Genomic DNA, 21,887 nt, shown 5'->3' with positions numbered 1-21,887 from the left:
AAACGACGTGCTTATTTTGGTTCCCTTCGGATGGTTGATCAATACGCGCGTCGAATAGCATGGGCGATGCGAGCGGGATTACACAAACACACTTGCGAGTAAGATAATCTTGGAGCTATTGGAACTGTCTCACGTTACTTCAAGTACATTCCGCCAGAAACACTTGTTACCTAGGGAACCATCATCAGCTGGGGCCGTAGGGTTCCCCCAGTTGGCGATTGTCAAGAATTTATCTCGTTCCTTGTTGGTCGGTCACAAATCTTTCAAAAAGAAACTGGTTTCGCTCAATTTTGAAACACCCCGAAAGAACGGACAACAGTCAGGCGAAAGACGAGAACACTAGGTAGAGGTTCAGATGATGGATGATAGTTTAATACAAATAAACGTGTGCTTCTCATGCGTTGTTCAACTTACGACAATGGCCTCTGTTTGGAATGCATGGGAACTTCCTAAGCTCAGGTAAGCATTCCACCTTAGTCAGGCCAGAAAATTTTGTGAAAATTTACCTACATAGCCTTAGTTAAACTAATAAGACCAAAAGGCCTGCGTACTGGTACTTCTACTGAAGACCAAATTCGCCTTAAAGTTTTAAATTTGCGTGGGCTTATTCTGCGATTTCTGCATTGAATATCAGTATTTCTCCAACGGAATCCTTTCGTGGGTTGTTAGACAAATTACATCTAACTTCCTGAACAGGTCACATGAAAACCACTCGCACACACATGATGAAACCAAAGTGTCTTTTATTTCATTCGTGTGCAGCCTCACAAATTGAGGCATTTCGACTCAACAAAAACATTTTAATAAAATATCTTACCCTGGATGTGTTTTGTTTGGAAACCAAGTAAGAAATATATCCTTATATAAGTCGCACGTTACATTCACACTATGTCGTTGTGTTAATATAACCCACAAGCCTGCCCCTTGACTACATCCAGAAATTTATTTTATCATTTGAGCTCACTCTGCTTTTCTAAATTTGAACAAGCCTTTCGACGTCTTTTCATTCTCTAGCAGGTTAGCACTACTTGCAGCTGAGAACGATGTGTCGGTGAGAAACTGTCCCGTCAGGTAGAAAATGCACATTAGTGAATATCTTTAGAAAAAATATATACTTCTGTACCACCCCGAAAACTTCAAACCGTTTAGTTCGAATCGGAGGCGTTTTCCTTCCCCAGTCAATCGCGCGGCTGCCGACTTCTCAATTCTCTATTGGGAACAAATGAACCACCTCCCGAACCAGCTGCGAACAGAAATCTTTTGCCCCGGCCCTTGTTTTTGTCGCGAAGGCCAAATAACAGAACAAACGCCAATAAATTTTCTAATTGCTTTGGATTGTTACACGAAGGTTCGTGTGATTTCTTATTGATTTTGAAGTAATTGCTGTAGATGCTGAAAACTCTTGCGTCAGATCTGCCTATGAACGAATTGGCTACGAGATAATGTCTCCGCTTTGGATGAGGGAGAGGATATATTCGCCCACAAATGCAAGCGGACACTTTGTCCCGAGTGGCAGACCAACATGAGATCCGGTTGACCATATCGTTCCGAACCTGTCAATTGCACAGCATGGACATAATGGTACAATATACGTCAATATACGTAAAATATATTCGTCGAGGTTACCATTAGATGTGACACAGCAAATGCAGCATTCAGAGTTCGTTGATACACTTCGGCTGTAGACTTACACAGAGTTTGTATTCGATTCTCAATTAAAAATGTACCAAATTTTGGATTTTGGGAGTTATTACACAACAAAATCACTGAAAGAATTAAGCGAATCCATTGACCAAGTTTTATTTCCTGGAAAGACAGTGTTTACATCCAATGCTACTCGAGACATCTGGTAGGCGATTCATGATTCAAATACGGTCCATTCTTTTTTAATCTAAGAGCCAGTGTAAGCCACTGTTGCTCAGGAGAATTAAAAGTTGGCAACTCAAGACGTGGCCGGAAAGTGTCACACGAATTTCTCTCTGAATTCACACCGCCAAAGTGACATCCTCTCGGCATTTGTAAAATCCTCGTATTGTGCAGTAAACGACGGTGAATCTACGTGTAGCCTCAGGCTTAATTCTATCAGAAAATGACTGTCAGAAAATCATTTGCTTTTGTTCAGGAATGTTACACACGCCTGGAACACCGCAAAAATCGTAACAGTGAAGTTTCGTTTGGTGTATATAACCACTAGATTAAAACTTTCGTCAAAATAATCATGATCCGGCGTGATTCACAAATGATGATCATCGGCGCAACAGTGCCCCACAACCGTGAAAACATGCAGGAGAAGTGGGCAGGAATGGAGAGACTCTGAATGCAACACAATATATACTAAAAGACCAATAATATGCCTTTCACACTGAGTCAAAACTGAAGGAACCAGATGTCATTCAGAGAATAGGCGCCATCACCGAAGTTTCCAATAACTCTTTTTGTAACATGATTTCAGCGATGAACTACGGATACGTTCCAGTCGATCGGTACGGCTGGGAATGTGAACCATCCGCTCTATACGAAATCTAGCGAGGGACAGGTAACTGGAAAGATCTAATGTCTAATGTCTCCTTCATTCCACTCTGCAGTGATATAGCGGTTGGTTTAAAAGTTTTCCGTGACAAATGATACGAAGTACAAACGTTGCCTTTTGGACCGCGGTGGTCCAGCACGCTTACCGCGTTTGTTCGGCTGAATGTCCAGTAATGTCTATTTATGGGCAACATTTTGTTACCTGCTAGCTGCAGCTATTTTCCACTCGCTCTCTGAGTTGTATTTTGCATTGATTATTGTTTGTTTGTAGTATAGGGAATTTACGAATTTTGAACACGAATTTGTTTCGCAAGCGAAACCGATCGATGGTGAAAAGCCGAGACCTAGTGCGAATCTGTTTCATATTTAGTTGGAGTCATCAACACTTAGCAATTCGAGGAACGCGGAGTGGTAAAAATCCACGACGTTCCAGGTTCTGGTTTAGATAATTAGCCAGTCAACCATCGGCCTCCGGCGGGTAGTATGACCAAGTGGCAATTGGAGAGTTTGGGTGGCGCCACATCCTCGCTGAATACCCATCAGCCCCACTGCCTGTCTCAAATTTACGACCGAACAGTTGATCGCTCACAATGATAGCTGGAATGTCGAGGGTTGAAAGCGTCTAATTAATCTTCAGCCACGCACTTCCAGTGATTCCGGCGATCTCCGGTTTCCGCATAGGAAATGTCCACTGACAGCACCAAGTCCCAATTGAAGGTTGCAAAATCTCCACACTGTTTCCTCTAGTGAAACTTCGCCCTGAGGAGTCATCACTGGTGTATCGACATGGAGTGGATTCCGTGACCGGCAAGTAAGCGGCGTCATGTCCCACCTGGCTGCCAGCAAGTAGGCCCCCTTACCTCTCATCCGTTGACGACCGTACGGTTAAGGGTACCATAATTCACTGGAAAATTAATGGGTTTGCATTGCCAACAAGGAAAAAAAACACCTGCGCGGTGCTTTCCAGACTATCAATTTCTATTGACTGGCTTCAACTCTCGGACGAATCTGTAAGGTGTGCCAGGATCAGGAAGGCTAGTAAACAGAATAGACGTTTTCAAGAAACCTATCTATCACAAAATTGAGGTGGGCTGGCTAAATATCTTCAGAACTATAGCGAACATGGATGGGTCATTTGCGCGCACAGTCAAACGTTTCCGTGGAATGCAGCCTCCCGGAAAACTAGTAAAATGAAACGTAATTCATTCGACTTTATGGAGGTATGAGACTTTTCGTGATTTGAGGTTGCTTTGGGAGCGACACAGATACCATTGAGTCATTCTCTGAGACATGCGCATTAGTTTCATACTTCCCCCGTTTAATGTTCCAAAATAGTTGACAATCTCTTTCAGGGGCTTATTTCCATTTTCGACCACCCCCGCATTCCCCATATGAGGAATTGGCAAAACTAGACTTGTGATATCCGGCCTCAAAACGCCAGAAATGCATTTAGACTTTGAATATTTAGAACTGGGTAAAATTACTTACCTCCCAACTTTAACTGTTTAGCGACAGCAAACGTGGCCCCTGCAAAACACCACTCAAATACAGGTTGTCTTCGACCTGCCACCAAATTCACCCGCACTAGGCCAATTGCAGCAATCCTGCACTTTTCTCGAGAAAGGCAAATCCGGAATTTCCCTATGAGCAGTCAACTTTTTTCAAGGAAATCTTGATTAGTAACAGTTTGGTCTGGCATACTTGCTCCGCGGTATCTGTTTTCTACCCTCGGTGGAGCGATCCCCAAATTACCCTTCGGAAATTCTTTCTGCAAAGGCCGGCGTTCGGTTGGTCACTTTGATTTAACAACTGGTGTCTGGTTGAGCGCCAGACTCACTGATGACTTCGAGTTTCACTTCTGTAGGATAGCTTCCCTTCACTCATTACTGCGACATGAGACATTCAGCACGGTGATGTGTCTCATCCCATATTTCACTTACTAAAGTAAAACAAAATCATAATATTTCTCATTCGCACAAACCATTACTGACAAAATTACTTACAGCCACTTTCAGTTTCACTGTTTTGAAGAATGGTGAGATAAAAATATCGACTGAGTGGATTTAAATAATTCGATATATCAGTTACAAAAAAGACCCCGATCATCAGAATTATAAAATCAATGAACAGATACAATTTGCCCGTATTCACCCATTGCGTACCTCCGCACAGACCTGCGTAAAATGCGCGCGTTTTGTCAAAGCCATTCAGAGACACGAATAGTCAGGTTTCACATCCCGGATAAATTATTTTGTCATGGTAACATTCTTCAGTAAGGTGTCTTTAGATGCTCAGGTGCGTCCTAATTGCGCAAAAAAATCAAACCAAACATTCATACACTATATTCAGCCTGCATATAAAAAACGGGCGTGATCCAGCCATCGTTGTTCCCGAAGAGTGTGGTGTGCATCCTAATGGAACGTTATAATCAATGGAGCGCTCAAAAGGCTGCTACGACTCCACGCTTACACAAACACCGTGGAAATGTTTTCAGATTTAGGTGTGAGATACATAAATCAAGAGCGTGTCACAGAAATCCATGTGTGGTTCCTCGCTCAATACTGCTCAAATCCTTCATAATTCGAGCCCATCTGACTGGTACTTTCGAAAACTGGTTTTCTGACAAGCTTAACGTTGTCTACAGTGTTTATACTGAATAAAATGATACCTTTCTTAATTACTTACTTACTTACTTACTTACTTACCTACTTACTTACTCACTTACTTACTTACTTACTTATTATCATTTATTTTTGAAGAGCATGGTCACAAACATAAAAAGTGAGTGCAAGCGATGAATGCGAAAGAGTAACAGGAGAATATGGGAGAAAAGAGAGAAACGTCTCATTCGAAATCATGCCAAGGGCAGTGCCAGTCTGATGAGGTGAATCCCAAAGTATGTAAAGATTTTGGTATGGGAACAGGCGTCTAAAGACTAACAACCAAAGAAAGGACAAACAATTGTGAATGCTCTTCAAGGCGCAGTATGCGCTAGCACAGTCAAGACTCGCACATCAGGCACAAAGTGACTGTCATACTGGGTCTGGTGTGAGAGTAAATGGCGAAAATGTACCTTAAACGCCATGTGCCACGCATAATAGTGTCGTACGTACGCAGGGAGCCCACAATGGCAAGCAAACACAAGTCACTGACTGCGACCTTAGGAAGTCCCAGTCCAATAACAGCCTTAGCGGATTGAGGAAAGCAGATCCCTCGATAGGAGATGATCACCGGTTGGTGAACCAAAAAGTCGATATCACAACCGATGGCATGTAGGGCTGAGATTATGGCGAGGGAATGTTCATCAGCACCATACTTCTGCTTCTTCTCATTCCACACTATCTCTCCACGCCCATCCGAGACTATGCTAACGTCTATTACGGTTGCACGGCGATCTCGAACAGCGATTAGGTCAGGTTTGATGAACGACGTAGAAGTAGGGGTTCTCAACTCCTCGAAGACGGTGTACCCCAGTCGACGGAGACGTTTTGCAAGTTCCCTTGCAACCCGATTATGACGAGCACACCTGGCATCATGCGTAATCCAGCAGGATTGCAAAATATGCACCAAACTCTCCGGTTGGCCACAGTTTCCACGACATAAGATCGTCTGGCCACCATGACCATGCCGAGCGCTTCTAACTCTCGTCCTAAGCAGGTTGCATCGGAGCTGGATACCCCGGATAAATATCCGTGGAAACACTCGTTCTGGGAATACGAGCCATCGATTCGAGAGAGGCGAAGTGACCAACTCTCGTAAACCGCGACCGTCAGCGCTGTTGTGCAGACTTTCACCCCAAGCAGCCACCAGCTCCTCCTTGGTGTTTACGCATGCTCCATGGACTCGGATCGGAAGGCTGAGATCCCGAACAATTTTGCCAAATGCGGAATCGTTGACCACATTGCGTAGTACTCGGCACTGAGTAGAAAGGAGCTTTTCCATACGCGTTTTCCGCTGCATCGGGATTGTTGCACTCAGACTTGGGATACCAAGTCCCCCATGTTGTTTACCGGCGTGGATGTAGCTGATCGGGGTGTCCTTCGGTAGACGTAGCCAGCCACGAATGCCTTGCCTGATGTAGTTGTCCAATCTTTTTAGCGTGTTCCTGTGGACTTGGCCGAGCACGAGCGAATATGTCAGCCTTGGTATAGTTCCTCGTGTCGACTGAGACTGTTGTTGCCCGATGTTTCTTGTCCAAACGTCCAGTACGGAAGTTCGGCGTTTCAGTCTGAAATTCCCTGGGGCGAAAATAAATATTGAAACAACAATGTGTCTGCTCGATCCTAGATGTCTAAAGGAGATTAAACCGTATCCCAACAGACATTTGTCTTAAGCCAGGTCACAAGGCAGATGGGTAGATAGAAGAAAGGGTGTCTTTTCAAATCTTGAAGACATGCGCCTTAGAGGTTGACAATGACTTTCATTTGAGAGGTTTTCTGAAAGCTTTGTCTACCTGAATCGTACTTGTTAATTATTAGAAGAACCAGCTCCGAATGTGACGGGACTACATAACAGCCAATGGAATAACCATTTTGATTGAGACCGATTCCATTGGTTTTTCTTCACTTGTCGTTGACACATGAGTTGTATTCTTGAAGTAACCTTTTTGGACCCGCTTGTACGCGTTAGTGATCAATAGTTACGTAGATTCTCACGTGTATTGACTTTTTCTGGTGTAGCCAAGCTCATTAGGCTATCGATCGGCTATCAAGACAGGAGTTCACGGCAATAAGAAGGCATTAAGGAGATTGTGGTCCACAACATTAATAAAGGTATTGGTATGGGAACTTTATCAGTAATAACTGTTTCACCATTTCCCTTAGTTCGAAACGTGACACCTATTGACAGGCGACGTGGTTTCGTATATGAATACTGGCAAATTGAACTCACTTGGGTTTTTCTGCATTAGGATATTTTATCGGATATATATTTGGGACAAACTGACCTTTTTTAATACATACAAAGCGTTGGATAAGTCATCAACACCTCGAAAACAACGATGGACACATGATGATTCACATCCGTTTCCCGATTGGCACAGTGAGCAATGCCACATGTTGTCAGCGCTGATCAACATGAGTAAGCAAATTGTCTCTATTCGGTTTAGCCTCGAAGGGGTAAGAGAGTAAGCTAAACATGGAGAATAAATATCAAACGCCACATCGTGCCCAATCTGTGAAGGTCCGACATTCCGTAGGGTACAGGACGTTGGATTAAGTCGTTTTCAAATGCAAACAGCAAAAATTATACAAAAAATTAAAACCAAGTCTATAAAAATACGATCGGAGAGTCAACCAAATTGCAACACCTAACTTCGATATCATTGGAAACAAGAGAACTATCTGGAATCCAAAAGCAAAGCATTGTTTCGCAAGCCACCAATCGCTTCTGCTAACTTGCCCGGACGACAAAGAACATTGCCTGGTCGTTTGTATACATTGGTGTTACTAGCTTGTATAGGGACCTGATTTCTCCGTCTACGTTAGTCAAACTATTATTTGGAACCAAGAAGTAAATCTGTCGACTGAATGTCTATCAAGCGGTAGTTAGTCCACCCCGCAATCTTGACACTCAGTCACCAAGTGTCCCCAGTTTTCGGTGCCCAATAGGAAATCTAAAGATGTAACCTTAAATGCCGATGACAACTTACTTGGCAAAAATTAACAACTCAAGAATGGAGAAACCGGTGCTTGATGGCAGTCAAATGATGCATTAGGACATATTACTGGGTTTCATCATTCCTATTTGTTGCCACACAAAGCTGATATTATGGGATCTTCCGGTTGCGAGTTCCGAGGTGAATATACTGAAGTTGTGAACAAATTCCAAGCAAATTTGTCACTATGCGTTTGATTCCACGAAAATTTACTTCACAGTAGATCCCACAATGAGTAGCTCAGAAGAGTGAGTTTTCCGCACGATGACTGAACCTTTGAGAAACAATCGACATGTGAGCACGTGATGTGGGTTCTGTGGGTGGAAAATAAGCACAGGTTAATCAGACTGCTGGTCGGCCGCTCGTGACCAAACGGTTCATCCGTCAAATGATTGTCCGGATGTTGCTGATTCGAATTTCCCGGTGGACACAGGTGATAATTTTCCATAAGCAGATGTAAGGCGATCCTCAGTTTTCCAGCATACACTGGGTTCATATTGGGGACAGAACTCTCTCGTCGGAAATCCCTAAACTACGCCCAGTTACATTTAGTGCCGGATTTTACGCGCATGGGTGTTAATGGATAAGAACATGTTTGTGGAGCATTTGCAAGGTATTTTTGAAATACTGGGGGTCTGCAATGCAAGGGATATTTTTCAAAATTATAAAAGTAACTATCCTGTGTACCGTGCTGCAGAAAACTGTTGCTGATGCCGGAATATCATGCAACAAGTAGGTGAAACGTCCCATTGTTGGACCTGGAAAGGTAGCAGTTTATATACATATTGGAAAAGATCAAGAAGCAGGCGCTCACGCGGAAGTACAGTTGGGTCGTTCGACAAGGCTGTCACTCTTTCTTGTATACCGCCGAGAATCCTTCGGGATTAAGCGTGAACGTCTCCAACGGTTGTTATTCGAACGCAACACTTGTTGCTTTATAGATTTCAACAGATGCAGACACGTTTGTGGACAAATAAATTTCCGAGAAGCTAAATATTTCCCGACCCTGAAAAGCACCCTCGAAGCATTACTCTTGACGCATTATGAAAGTTCGTTCTCTGATATGATCAACTTAATGTAACTCCATTTTTTTCACTTTACCAAGTTCAGTAGATTTGTAGAAACTGATTACCAGATTCTCAGACTTGTTTTAAGCTATCATTTATTTGGCCTGATGATATCTGGTCGAAGGGTCAAAGAGATTGATAAATCGCGCAGTTATCCCGGCCGAAAACGGTCGGAAAAATGTTGCCACATTTTGGTGCTCGGATTTGCCCGTGATTAAACATCACACAGAACAGATGTGTATGACATCACTCTCTTCAATGACAGTATCATCCAAAGAGACTGACAAAATTTACGCTACGAATATCGGACAAATTGCACAGATATCAAGACGTGCTCATAAACGGAGGATTGGGTCAAGAGGACACAATTTTCGAGGTGAAATCCCAGAATCTTTAAAAATTTTAGAATATTGACCAGGAATGGGTATTGTAACCTTCATGAAAGAAGCTGTTATTTCGAGGTGAAATCCCAGAATCTTTAAAAATTTTAGAATATTGACCAGGAATGGGTATTGTAACCTTCATGAAAGGAAGCTGTTATATTGAAAGAAGTGTATCATAACGGTACCAGGTAGACGACATCTGTCCGGAGTATCAAGACGCGCATGTGCTTGAGCCATCACGATTACAGGTTACACAGCGTCACATCCGGCGTCCGCATATTCATTGAGAGCCACGGACACTCTGAGGCGCACAGAACTGCAAACTGGTTAGTCTAATCTGGCCAAAAATAACGTCGTGTTTATGTCAAGTAACAGCATTTGTGACAGCCTTAAAAGACATTGTAGTGAATCAGAAATCATCTAATTGGTTGCGTTGTTGAAAGGACATGCTGGTTTCCCTTTGGTGGAATATGCTTCCCTCCTGCCGGAATTTCATACATTCTATTTTCAGGAAACACTGCTGAGTTTCCGATCATATGGATATTATCCAGTCTACTGTACTCAGGTGAGATTTGCCACTGACACCCATTAAAATCAATCCACACCAATAATCTGCACGGCCTTAAAGTCGCTCTTATCGCGTCTGCTTATTTATTATTATTTATTATTATCATTATTAATTATGATTTATTTCAGACGAACTTTACGGGATATTTGAGGACTACTAAAGGCCAGTTACGAGAAGTTCAGGCTAAACCTGTGACCAGGTCATTGATGTCCAAGCTTCCCACACTCTTAGCTACTTACTTCCCAAGTAGTGACATTTCAGCCTGTTATTGTATACATTTTTTCAAATGCAGCATAAAAAGAGCTTTCGTCGTGTAAGTTAAGTGTTGAAAAAATAAAAAGCATTGTATCGTGTATAGATGCAGAACACTACCCATAAGCATCCTGAACGCTTTTTGATTGCCCACAAAATAGTACAGAATCTCTAATGTGTAAAAAAAATTCTGAAATTCTCCGCTCAATGGAATGTGGAGACATTCGTGTTTCTGATGATGATGCGCTTGCTATCAGTATTTCCCACACTGGTAGACTAACAAGGTGCATTTCTATCTACCCACCAAAGCACGAAAGAAACTGAATGATTGCATGCATTCTGCGCAACAGTATGGTTGTCCCGAACGGGGTTTATAATTGCGGCCTATTTTTGCAGTTGAATTTCATGTTATTTAAAAAAATCTGGGTCGGTAGCCACATCCACGTCGCAGTCTCTGTTGTGCTTCCTGCAGTTGGTGAGGCGCAAGGTCACCGATTTTGGCGTAGGAAGACGATTGGAATTCCCGTAATCACTTCTTTATTATCATCACAACATACAGTTGACTTGCTTACACTACAAACAAAAGTGCTAGATTAGACATTTAAATGGTCATTTAATGTGGTTCTTCTGTGGAACGGAAGAATTTACTGATCAGAAGGACCTCTGCCTCTCTGTCCACGCTTGGGCAATCTGTCAGTATCTCAGCCCTCGTTCTTCCCCAGGGTGGCATGGCAGCTAGGCACCGAAAGTGTGCTGAAAGATTTTTGTCGCTCAGGAACGATCACTGAAGTTGACAGCGTTCCCGCACCCGCAAGCTCATTGTGACACTAGATGTTCCAGTGCAAATTAGTTACCATTCACCTTCGTCTAAAACCCTACAGGCGTTTGAGGGAGATACGTTAGCAAACAAAATGCCTGAATATTAAAGTGGGAGCGAGATGGCCCAAGTGGTTAGAGTGCGAATTTACTGACCGGAAGGTCCGTGTTTCATATTCGACCTCCGCCACTCGACTTGCCTGGTCTAGGCTTGGGCAACCTGGCAGTATCCCAGCCCTCGTGCTTCCTTCGGGTGAAATGGCAGCTAGGCACCGGAAGGGTGCTACATCTGAACGCATATTAAAGAGTTCTGCGGCTCCATGAACATTGTCCTGCAGCTGGAATTACTGAATTCAGTGAAAACAAATGCCATGGTTTGAGCGGAGAGACGGAAAACAACGTGATAACGCACAGGGTGGCAGGACGAGCATTCATCTTTGTTCGTGGAACAACAATATGGTTGGAAACACCTGGCCGATAATGGGTACACCAGAACCATTAGGATGCCCTTACCCCCACTTGTCAGCAAAACAGTGGAGCATACCGTTTCTTACGCCCGCTTGTGTTCTGATGTGTCTGTTGGCTGCAGTCCTATGAGCACTTTGAGCGATTGCTAAGGCAGAAGTGATTGTACAAAACCAAATGAAACATCCTTAACGCTTCAAGTCATTGTGCGATTACAGAAAACTCATGTGACCTGACTGATGTTCATTTACCGCAGCTGCGTCAAATACCATGCGGCTGTGTAGCGTTAGTCAGTCTGAGTCGTACTGCCTTAAAAAAAGGCATTTTCCCCACATGAATAGCAGCGTTGCTTCCATCTTGCATTACTCACTGCTTAGGTAAGTAGCGAGAAGTTTCCAACCTTGGCAAAGCAAAGTCGGAGCTGGGTTTCCATACGGTACTATTAATGTAAGACAAATTCACACATTATACAAACCTCGACGGTAGGTACTCGTACAAAACAAACGGTCTACTTAGACTTAAAAAGTACAAATCAGATGAACGAACGGGCTTCCAGTGAGACAGTCACACGTGCACAAAGTCGGCCACAAATGGCTGAACGACTACGAGGCTGAACAAAAAAATCGGGGCGGGGGTTCAAATGGGAATAAAATACACTTGGGGAATTTCAACTGCCACCGCAATGGACGATACAATCTTCTACCAAATCACTGCTTCCAGTTCTTCGATGGAATTCCCCGTTCCAAATTTCGTTGTTGGTTGCCATTACATCATCACTTACAGCGACCGGGGGTACCACACAAGGAATTCGTCATCCATATCGACTGTATGCAAATAGGCCTAATTCTAAGTCGCTACTCATTTCAGGATATTGGATCACAGCAAAATTGCTGGTGAACTCCGGCAATCAACACCATCATAAATGCAGCAGGTGGGCGCCTGAGAGCCTGAAGACAAATATGGCATATCATGGGCAGAGCTACGACATTAACCACGAAAACTGCCATTTGCCTTCATTGTCAACTGGACACTGCTGTACGCCGTCTAAACACAACGGTAGTGAAAATCCAGTGGATAAAGTGGACACAATTACACCTGCTAACATCCTGTTATATCGTGGGTGGCAGTCTATTGGTTACGCCTGAAATGAGCCTGCCAGACTACGCGACAATGAGAAGACAGAGAACTCGGGGCACGGCTGTATATTCAGGGCAAAGCGTACAGAGCGTCTGCGTAATATATAAAAGACAGAGAACTCGGGACACTGCTGTATTTTCAGGGCAAAGCATACAGAGCGTCTGAGTAATACATAGGATGACTAAATGGCCAAATATGGTCGTTCACTTGTTCGCTCCGTACTGCCAATGGCGGTATTCCGGTCGCGAACACTCTCAGGCCCACTACGCTGGTCGTATGTCGCTAAGCCCTGTTTGGTGAGAGCCGCCAACTCACCTACTTTCCGGAGGTGTCGAACCGATAGTGATCTTGAGGAGGCGCCACTGTCTGCATGTGCTTTTTTCTGTCTGGGCGTGTCCTGATACATCCTTAGATCTTAATGTGGCAATCAAGCACTGCAATCTATAGCTGTCATGCTCTCCCAAACAGGAAACACTGCTTTGCGAGCTCCTTGCCCATCTAGACCGCTTGGCCATCGCCAAGGAATCCTGTCTTCTACATCGAAAGACACACTAACTGCATACCACACAAAGCGCTACTTCAAATACCCACCTCTGTGCATTTTTCCTCACGTTGAGCAAAATCATCGGTCACACTTGGAGTTCAATCAGTGCGCTTTAGAAATAAATGATGGCTGAAAGGAAAATGGTCCAACTCAAATGGTATTTTCAGACATTTTGTCGCAGTTAGCGAATACTATCATTACAGCCATCTCCGACACCACGGACAACCGGGACGGACTGCATGCTCAGTGTTATGATTAGTACTGACTAGCCGGCAAGTGATATGACCGATTTGAAGGTCAACTTATATTACTTTAGTATATTCCAATGTGATCGCACCAGTATGAATGCAGGAGAGGTTCGATTTTGTCCCAGTGATGGTTAGAGCTCCGAACCTCTTCGGGCGTCTTGTGAAACTGACAAAGTGGACATGTGTGTATGCTAAGTATTCTGACAAGTTCACTGGTAGTAGGAGACAGTGACTAAGACACGAGGATTTCAGTGCTGACACCTCTGATACCAGAAGTTTGTCTAGTTCCTCGGCAAAGCATGATGGTTCGATTTAGATTGCAGTCGCCCTATGTTTCCCACTCACAAAACCCACTTTCGCTTTCGTCTTTCGGTCTTTTTAATCTTCAAACCAGCTCTTCCCAATTCAACCACAGCAGCATCAGTCTTCCGATAAAGGCAAGCCCGACGGTATGCCAACACAACCCAGTCATCAGCAACGGGAGTCGTGGATTTAATATATTAGTTGATGCATCAATAGTCCAAGAAGCTAACGATGAACAAAAATGGGGAGAGTGGATCTCCTTGCCTCACGCCTTTGTGAAAGTGAACCTCGGAACTGGGGAAAACTGCCAGAGCATTCGCATAGGTCTGTGCGGTTTATCGAAATGGAGGTGACGGTGCTCCAAACGCCTCGGCAGATCTGATGGCTTTTTCATGCGAAGCCGAATCAAATGCTTGCGAGATATCAAAGCCAAGTTGAGCATAGAAGAAGTCAGCCAATAGTGACGAAGCAGGGTGTGTAAAACCGATGTAGCTTCCAAACAACCGTCTTAATGTACAAGTGCAAACAAGAGTGAGGGCATTTGCAATCTACCGATCCAACTATCAGCAGGAACCTTATGAAGGCATCGGACAAGAATGCGCGACAAGGAGATCGATGTCAATTGGTCCACGAATTCGGATTTGGAACCTTCGGAACAAAGGTATTACGAGCACGAACCCCAGCTAATTCAAGCAAGTTGAAATACCCAGTCAGCGCTTTAGCATTGAACTGTTGGATTATCCTTAGGGTGAGCTTGTCCAGACCAGCGGACGAATGGCCCATAACACGGATAGTAGGGCCAACTTCCTATTTTGTAATTGACTCGATCAAACGCCATTCAGTTGGTAATACCACCCAACTTGGCCGGCTATCTGCGTGTTGTGGATCTGAAAGAACCTATCCCAATGCTGCTAGGCGTCCAGAGGTAAGCCGCAGTTACCTTCGTATAGATACTTCCAGAACACATCGAGCACCGCAGACGCTGCATCTCTCCGTCTGGATGGTGGCGTAGTTGGCTCGGTGGATCTTCTTTCTGTTGGCCGGCATCCGATGGGCTAGCTGACATCGAAATACAGATTTCCAGGTTTGTGGAGGCGCGGAGATTCAGAGACGACAGGACATCACATGATGGATGTAAATTGTTAGCCATGCGAAGGAGTGATTTTGATTCTTGTTGGCACCAGCGGACCTCGGCATGGTTTACTCGATCAAGCTTATTTTTATTATGCTGGGTGGGTTTTGTGTGCCGGCAATGTTGAATCACGGCGGTCTCTGTCGGACAAAGGCAGGGACAATCTAATCAGTCCGTTTGGGCTACCATGTTCGTACAAACACTTTTGTCGTCATCAACTCCATGGTTTGCTAACAAAGCAGCATTCGATTTGCAGCACTTCCCACGTTTCTCACACATGAGCCCCACGATTCTCTCGTATGTACTGGTGCGAATGCGCCAGATGATTTGTGTTGTATTGTTGAAACTAATCAGGAGATTGAAACGAAACAGGATAGTTGGCCCTGTCCGGAGTTGCGGCAATCCTAACTCACCCAGACTGACGTCCAGGCTACTCGGATGGCACAACCAAGAGGTGGTAAGTCGCGCCGACCAGAGGGATGCAGGCATTGCTGCTTTCGATCCCGAAAAGATGCTGCTCTGCGCAAAGAGATAATGGAGTTTTGGTGGTGAATACGCTCAAGAAAGGAGTCATCACAAACTAGGACTGTGCGCTCTCACGTGGTTTGTTGCCAGCCGAAACGATACGATCAAAATTGTACGCATCTAGTACACCATCCCAATAATTTTCGTGGTTTGTCTTCATCTGTAAGCGATATGTGTAAATTAAAATGCATTCTTATGATCGCGTTCCACCCCCGTTCAGCTTCATCATATGTGTTTTGTATCCTACTAATGTGAATGCACGCAGTTACATTGCTCCCTCTTGTTTCCATCACGTGTCTCTACGAGCCTTTTTGGCATATCTGCAACACACTTACTGATTCTCAGATGGAGTGACCTTTATTTCTTGGAATTTCTTACTGGAATTTGTTTATGTAAGTCCGTATCATTGAGGTCATGGATATGTGAAACTGGTATTTGGGGACATTGGAGCGACAACCGAAACAGAACGCAAAATTCTAACCGTACACTGCCTTTGTGAATCCCACAGAGCAGCGCGGAGCAACAGAAATTGGGTCAAAAGGTCTTCAGATGAAGGTTTCATTGGTGTTACACATCCATGGTTTTTGGTATACAACCAAATCTCCATCCGTTCAGGTATGCATTTGGCAACAGGGTTGCCGATTAGTGTGTGGAATTCTTTGTGAATAGAAAAACACAATACGGGCTGATGCTTACTGTGGTTGGCGAAATTGGTAGTCGACATTTTCACGTAGCCTAACACAAACAGATTTTCTTCCACATTGGAAACAGCTAACTTGTACTCAAACATCGACCAACAATCCCCATTTCCCCTGTAGATGACACAGCTTGAAAAACTAAGTTCGCGTTTACCAAATACGTATTCCGTGACGACGCATTGCCACGAGCATAGCTGGGAGGCGATGTGCCAGTTTACTTTGTGCGATAATTTTCAAGTAAATGAGAGCAGAAATATGCGTGTCTTCCAAACTTTTCCAACATTTTCCTGGCAACGAAGTTAGTAATCGTTGTTGTGTGGCACATATTGGCAATTCCATGATTTTGGATCGCATTTGTGAACATAATGATCCCAAACCTACAAGTTTGATTCGGCAAATAAGCAACTTTCCAATCGCTGTCCCCCATTTCATTTCAGCAGCTTCTGGGATTTCTTTTCGATAAGAGGATTCAATCAGGTCTCGCGTCACCCGATCTATCGGAAAACTTTCAAGAAGTTTATAATTGAACGTCATAGCATCACAGTGCCCAAATCAGTGTTATAGTGCAATGTTTCGAGGACATTCAGTGAAGGTGTGCTCTCCAATCCACTATCTGGAAGCAGCCAAATTTCCTCTAGTACTCTTAAGTTTTGGAAATTTGTATAACAGCTCCAACCTAAAATGTACTATGTTGAGTCCAAGAAAAGATGAATTGTCACCGAGGCCTGCAATGAACTAAAGTTTTTGTGCCATGGTAACACTCAGGCCACGCCTCACTGTAAAAGCTCGTATACGAACGTAAAACCTTATCATGTCCACATTTCGACACCAACCACATGGATCTGACGTGGAATTCGTCCCACTGGCTCGCACGCAATCGTGACGCGTTTCATTATCCGTTAAATATCTGAATCCTCGAAGCGGCACATCAACTTATCTGGGTTGATAACGGTTATGAAATCATTCAATCGTTCTGTGGTAACTGATTTTCAGGATTATTTGTGGCCGATCGGGCGACCAACCTCGGGTGCAACGTTATCCAGATTTTGCTAAACCACACGTTTTACACGTAGTTCGGGGATTAGTGAAGGCAGGACATTCTCTGTTCGAGCGAGAGTGCTGCACATCCCTACCGGGGATTTCGGGATTACCTGGTTCCGAATGAGCATCGGGACTCTGAGAAATTACGGCAACTGCAGTCGGGCATGAAGACGAACTCAGTTTTTCCCATTTTGTCTCCCAGATGGAGCCCAAAACACAGCTAATGAAGGACATTTCGCCATGCCGTGTGATAGATAAACCCCTATTGATCTATTTGTGGCCCACTGTTATCAATCTCGACATCAGGTGTGTTTCCGACACTTCAGATAGCAGATCCAAGTGAATTCTTTAATCAAACATTAAGCTGAGGAAAGAACAACCGCATCTGCATGCATCCAGCCAGATTGAAACTTTAATCGTTTTTCGTTAACATAACAAATAAAAGTTTGCTGCGATGTGACGAAGAAAGTTTGCAAAAACTATACTACAGATTTGTGCAGAAATTCGGAGCCTTCGACCAAGTCAGGTGTCCCGTGCTGCACGCAACAGTGTTCCAGGCCGTCTGAAAAGTGAGTAAAAGACGAAGGAAATGGTCATTCGACTAGCAGTCAGAGTGAAACATACTTTGCTCAATTCAATTTACCAACTCAGTGACCACAGGAGTGCTCATTGCAACAAATGACTTAAAACCTGATCAGCTCCTTCGATGTTTCTATTAGACTGTTGAATTCCAGGGCAAACAAACTCCAAGCACTTGAAGTTCTGTTGCCTACTCCGTGGCTTAGTGCGGTGACTTGGAATAAACGCTTCGGTAGTTCTCCTGACGTGACCGGATTGTCCTTAGCCAGCGGACACTAAATGAATTTTTGTGGAAAGACTTGAGACGTTTTGAACGTCGCTGTTAACCGGGTGGTACTTTACTCTTTCGGGAAATGTCATCAACTCTCCATTCTCATTGTAGATACTAACTACTCTCTGGAAACTCTAAACACAGTCACAAATAAAGAATGCACAGAGGATGCCTCCTCGTATGATGAAGAATTTTGTCTGCTAACCGGAAGGCATTTCAGCCGTTCGGATGTGTTGTATCAGTTGATACAGGGCACGGATGTTTTCGGTAGTAGAAGGTTTCTCTATATCTGGTGGTTTAGATGACATTCAGAGCCCACCACATTCTAGGCAGTGCAAAACATAGTTTGTATGCGATAATCTGGGTTACGATTTTCGATAGATAACAATTAGCCTACCATTTCACCTAGCCAAAAGCCATTTTCCAACTGAGTTCATCGTTTCAGTTGCTAGTTCACCTACTTCTATCCGGGGAAACTCCCCATTAGTCGGATTCATTATGGCCAGTTGCACCATTTCAAAGCACCGAAATGCTGAGCCGTGGACCTAATGACTGAGTGCCTATCGGCCAACATTAATGATTGGACTACTGACAATTGTTTACAATACAGGAATACCTATTCAGCATTCCCGCTGATTCGGCTCATTTTTTCCATCGCCATCACTTGCACGTTACACTTTGGTTGATCTTTCTACAGTTGGATGCTCAATTCAACATCGTATTCTTTTGGGCAGTCTCCTTTATTTAGCGGCTCCATTTTTATTGGCCTGGGTTTCCGAAATCCCCTGATAAGTCACCCAGTACTCACCAGTTGTGTAAGTTCGGTGATCATCAAATTTGTTCTGTGAGCTCAGGGTTTCCAATAATCCTTCTGTGTGACGTCGATAGGGTTTTGGGCACCCAATTTACACCGATATTTCAGGCACTCCGTGTTTACTTTTTGTATTATACTGGAATATTCCTAAGTGTCTGAAGGACGCACTTACATTTGAATATTACCCATTTGCAACTTTGCTCATAGGGATGTTTTCGAACGTGGAAAAACAAATTGCATAATTACGTACTGGTGCCTTTCCTTTTGAGAGGAGAGCTTGGGGGCAAACATCCCGTCGAGCGAGGCACCTTTATTCACAGGGATGAGAACAACTTACATAATTACACAATGGCCGCTCCTTTTACGGGAGGAGGATCTGAGTGCACCACCAGATCAACAGCCAGAGATTAGAAACCGCTGGTATCTCTGCTTCAAAATGGTGCAGTCAGAATCAATGCTGTGAACTCAAGGTGTGCCAAAACAGTAATTAGATGAGTTTTAAAGCCTGCTGTGAACTCAAGGCGTGCCAAAACAGTAATTAGATGAAGTTTTAAAGCAGGGACAGCTTACTTCCATCATTATAAGTGCTCCTAGAAAAAATGTACTGCGTATCATTTATCATGCATACAAATTCATGATTGAACTGACCATGTCCAACTAATAGACACCGCCTTAACCTAAGGTTAGCATTCAGGTTTTCTTGCAGTCCCAGTGCCAGCAATTACAATTTGGCGAGCCTGGGAGTGTAAATCTGCATCGCAGCCTGTTCAAGTAAACTGTTAAATAACGACAGTGTTCAGAAGTCGCTGCTCAAAACGACATGCCACATGTTGCAACCGATCGCTGGTTCAAACGAACTAATATTCTGCATGATTTTATTGACTGATTTGTCCCATAAACCACTTGCCCCGGGCTATATTTGCATCCCACCTGAACCTTTTTCATCTGGAAGTTGGCGCACTCACGGCTGGCATATTTAAAAGCCAACTAAAAGTTGTAGCTTGTCGTTAATTAGGTCAACCTTTGTTTAGAAAGAGAGCCCAATAGTTTACGAACAATCAAAATTGAAGGATTTATCTGAAACGCCAAACATTGTTGGTTATATCATCCGGGTACTTACCGGAAAGTCAAGATCCCAAAATTAACGCTAGGATCCCTTGATAAAAACAACGGTCGTATGTTGCCTGCTTGATGCAGCAAATCTGCCTGGAACCTCCGCTTTAATACATAACTGTTGACACATGTTAAAATTGAGTTGGTTTTTGCGGGCAGTTGAAAAACGTTTGTTCTTATGTTACTAACCACTTTTCTCTAGCCAGAAAATGACAAATAACTATGTAGTAGTGTATTCAATGACAGCCAAATTACGCAGCTAAGTGGAATATAACTGTGGTTACATTGTGCCCTACTTCAACCTGGAATTCAAGTGTCTAATGTGGACCAAAGCAGAATCGTGACCGAATGGTGCAAGCCTACAGAAATACTGCTGAAGACGGTGAGTTCACTGTAAACAGTGAACCTTCAAAATTATTTCAAATAATCCGGGAGCTAAAATCACCCCGTCGTTTGGCATTTACTCGACAGCAAACAATTCCTAGATTTGCTAATGAGTGATGTTTATTTTTCTTTGTTCAAAGCAAATCTTGCATTCAGTTTTTAATACAGTGACCGATTGAGAAAAAATATGAGGCAAATAAGAGACCGGTTTGTATTGAATTATTCCAGGCAAATACGAAGTTTTGAGATAGATGACCTTACTCAAGACACTTTCTAAGCGCCAACCATAGCGTTTTTTATTTCTTGAGATTCCTTGATACCTCCTGCACGTCATAGTGAACGGTATATTTTACTCCAACACCCCAGCCATGTTCTAGGCAAGCAGTGTACCCACAAACCATCCTGGCTGTGATCTGCTGTGATCCGCAAATAGTGGAAGAATGCCTCAGTCAAAAAGCGTTTTATGCACTATTCGACCTCAAAAGCTTCAAGACACAAAGCTGTGGGCTAGAGTTTGTTGCCGCGATCAGTGTGTTGTTGTTGTCGTCGTTTAAAAACCGACTATAAATTACTTTGCTTTGTAAGAGAACATCAGACACCTAGATAGATACGGTGCATCTGTGCACTCAGACAATGTTGATACACATATTTTTCTTGAAATCTGTTATGCATGCGCACTAGCAGCATTGTCATGCACGTGGTTCGCTTAGCTGTCATGTGATAAACATCATATACGTTTCTGGATGGTTTGTGCGCTAGGCGTTTTCACTGAAGACCATTGGTTATTTTCCTCAACAGGAAAGCCACAACAAATATGTTTTTTGCGTTGCACGACATATAAAAAACGAAGTCAAGAGGCACACGGTCTCTACTTGCATCGGGTGAAAGATGAATCGTGAATTGTTACCGATTTTGTCGGTTTTGATGATGCTACATGGTAAGTAACAGTATTTTTATCAGTGACAATTAAGATGAAATTTATGCCGCTTCCATTAGCTGTTATTCCGATACTTTGCACGCAGTCGGGCTTCATGTGATAACAGGATTAAGGACAAGATTTAATATATCCATCTTCCGCGGAAGCTCAAATTGGGTGCAGAATCTAAGAGAACTGCATTCTTTCAGGTGCGCTCAATGTACGGTTGAGAATTTACCATCTGTTCTAAATGTGGTCCGCAATATGACCAAAGACGTCCATCTGAATGTATGCATCACTCCGCCAGGAACTGCCCTTTAATGTGCTGGTAGATTGGCAAAGGGATAAATGGACTGACCATTGCAAATGTTTAATATGTATAGTCCTTCGTAAATGGATAGACAAGCAGTGACAAGCAGAGAGAGATAGATAGATAATAGATAGGT

General features: G+C 43.6%; 2 protein-coding genes across 2 annotated transcripts in view; both read right to left on the bottom strand.

Moving 5' to 3' along the window:
- Positions 1 to 16,473: 16,473 nt before the first annotated feature.
- Positions 16,474 to 16,857, bottom strand: T265_11859 (hypothetical protein; the record flags this gene model as incomplete). The annotated part of the gene is made up of 1 exon (XM_009178656.1): positions 16,474 to 16,857. The coding sequence occupies one exon, from the start codon at positions 16,855 to 16,857 to the stop codon at positions 16,474 to 16,476; it is 384 nt and encodes a 127-aa protein (XP_009176920.1).
- Positions 16,858 to 17,843: 986 nt separating this feature from the next.
- T265_11858 (hypothetical protein) overlaps positions 17,844 to 21,887 on the bottom strand; it is a gene marked incomplete at both ends in the record, with an annotated part of 10,459 nt that continues 6,415 nt past the window's right edge. The window contains one exon of the mRNA XM_009178655.1: positions 17,844 to 17,926. Coding sequence (XP_009176919.1) covers positions 17,844 to 17,926 — 83 coding nt within the window. The remainder of the gene's footprint in view (positions 17,927 to 21,887) is intronic.

Source organism: Opisthorchis viverrini, assembly GCF_000715545.1.
Source record: "Opisthorchis viverrini unplaced genomic scaffold opera_v5_611, whole genome shotgun sequence".
Lineage (NCBI taxonomy): Eukaryota > Metazoa > Platyhelminthes > Trematoda > Opisthorchiida > Opisthorchiidae > Opisthorchis > Opisthorchis viverrini.
Note: the sequence above shows the minus strand (reverse complement) of the source record. Positions and strands in the feature narration are given on the sequence as shown.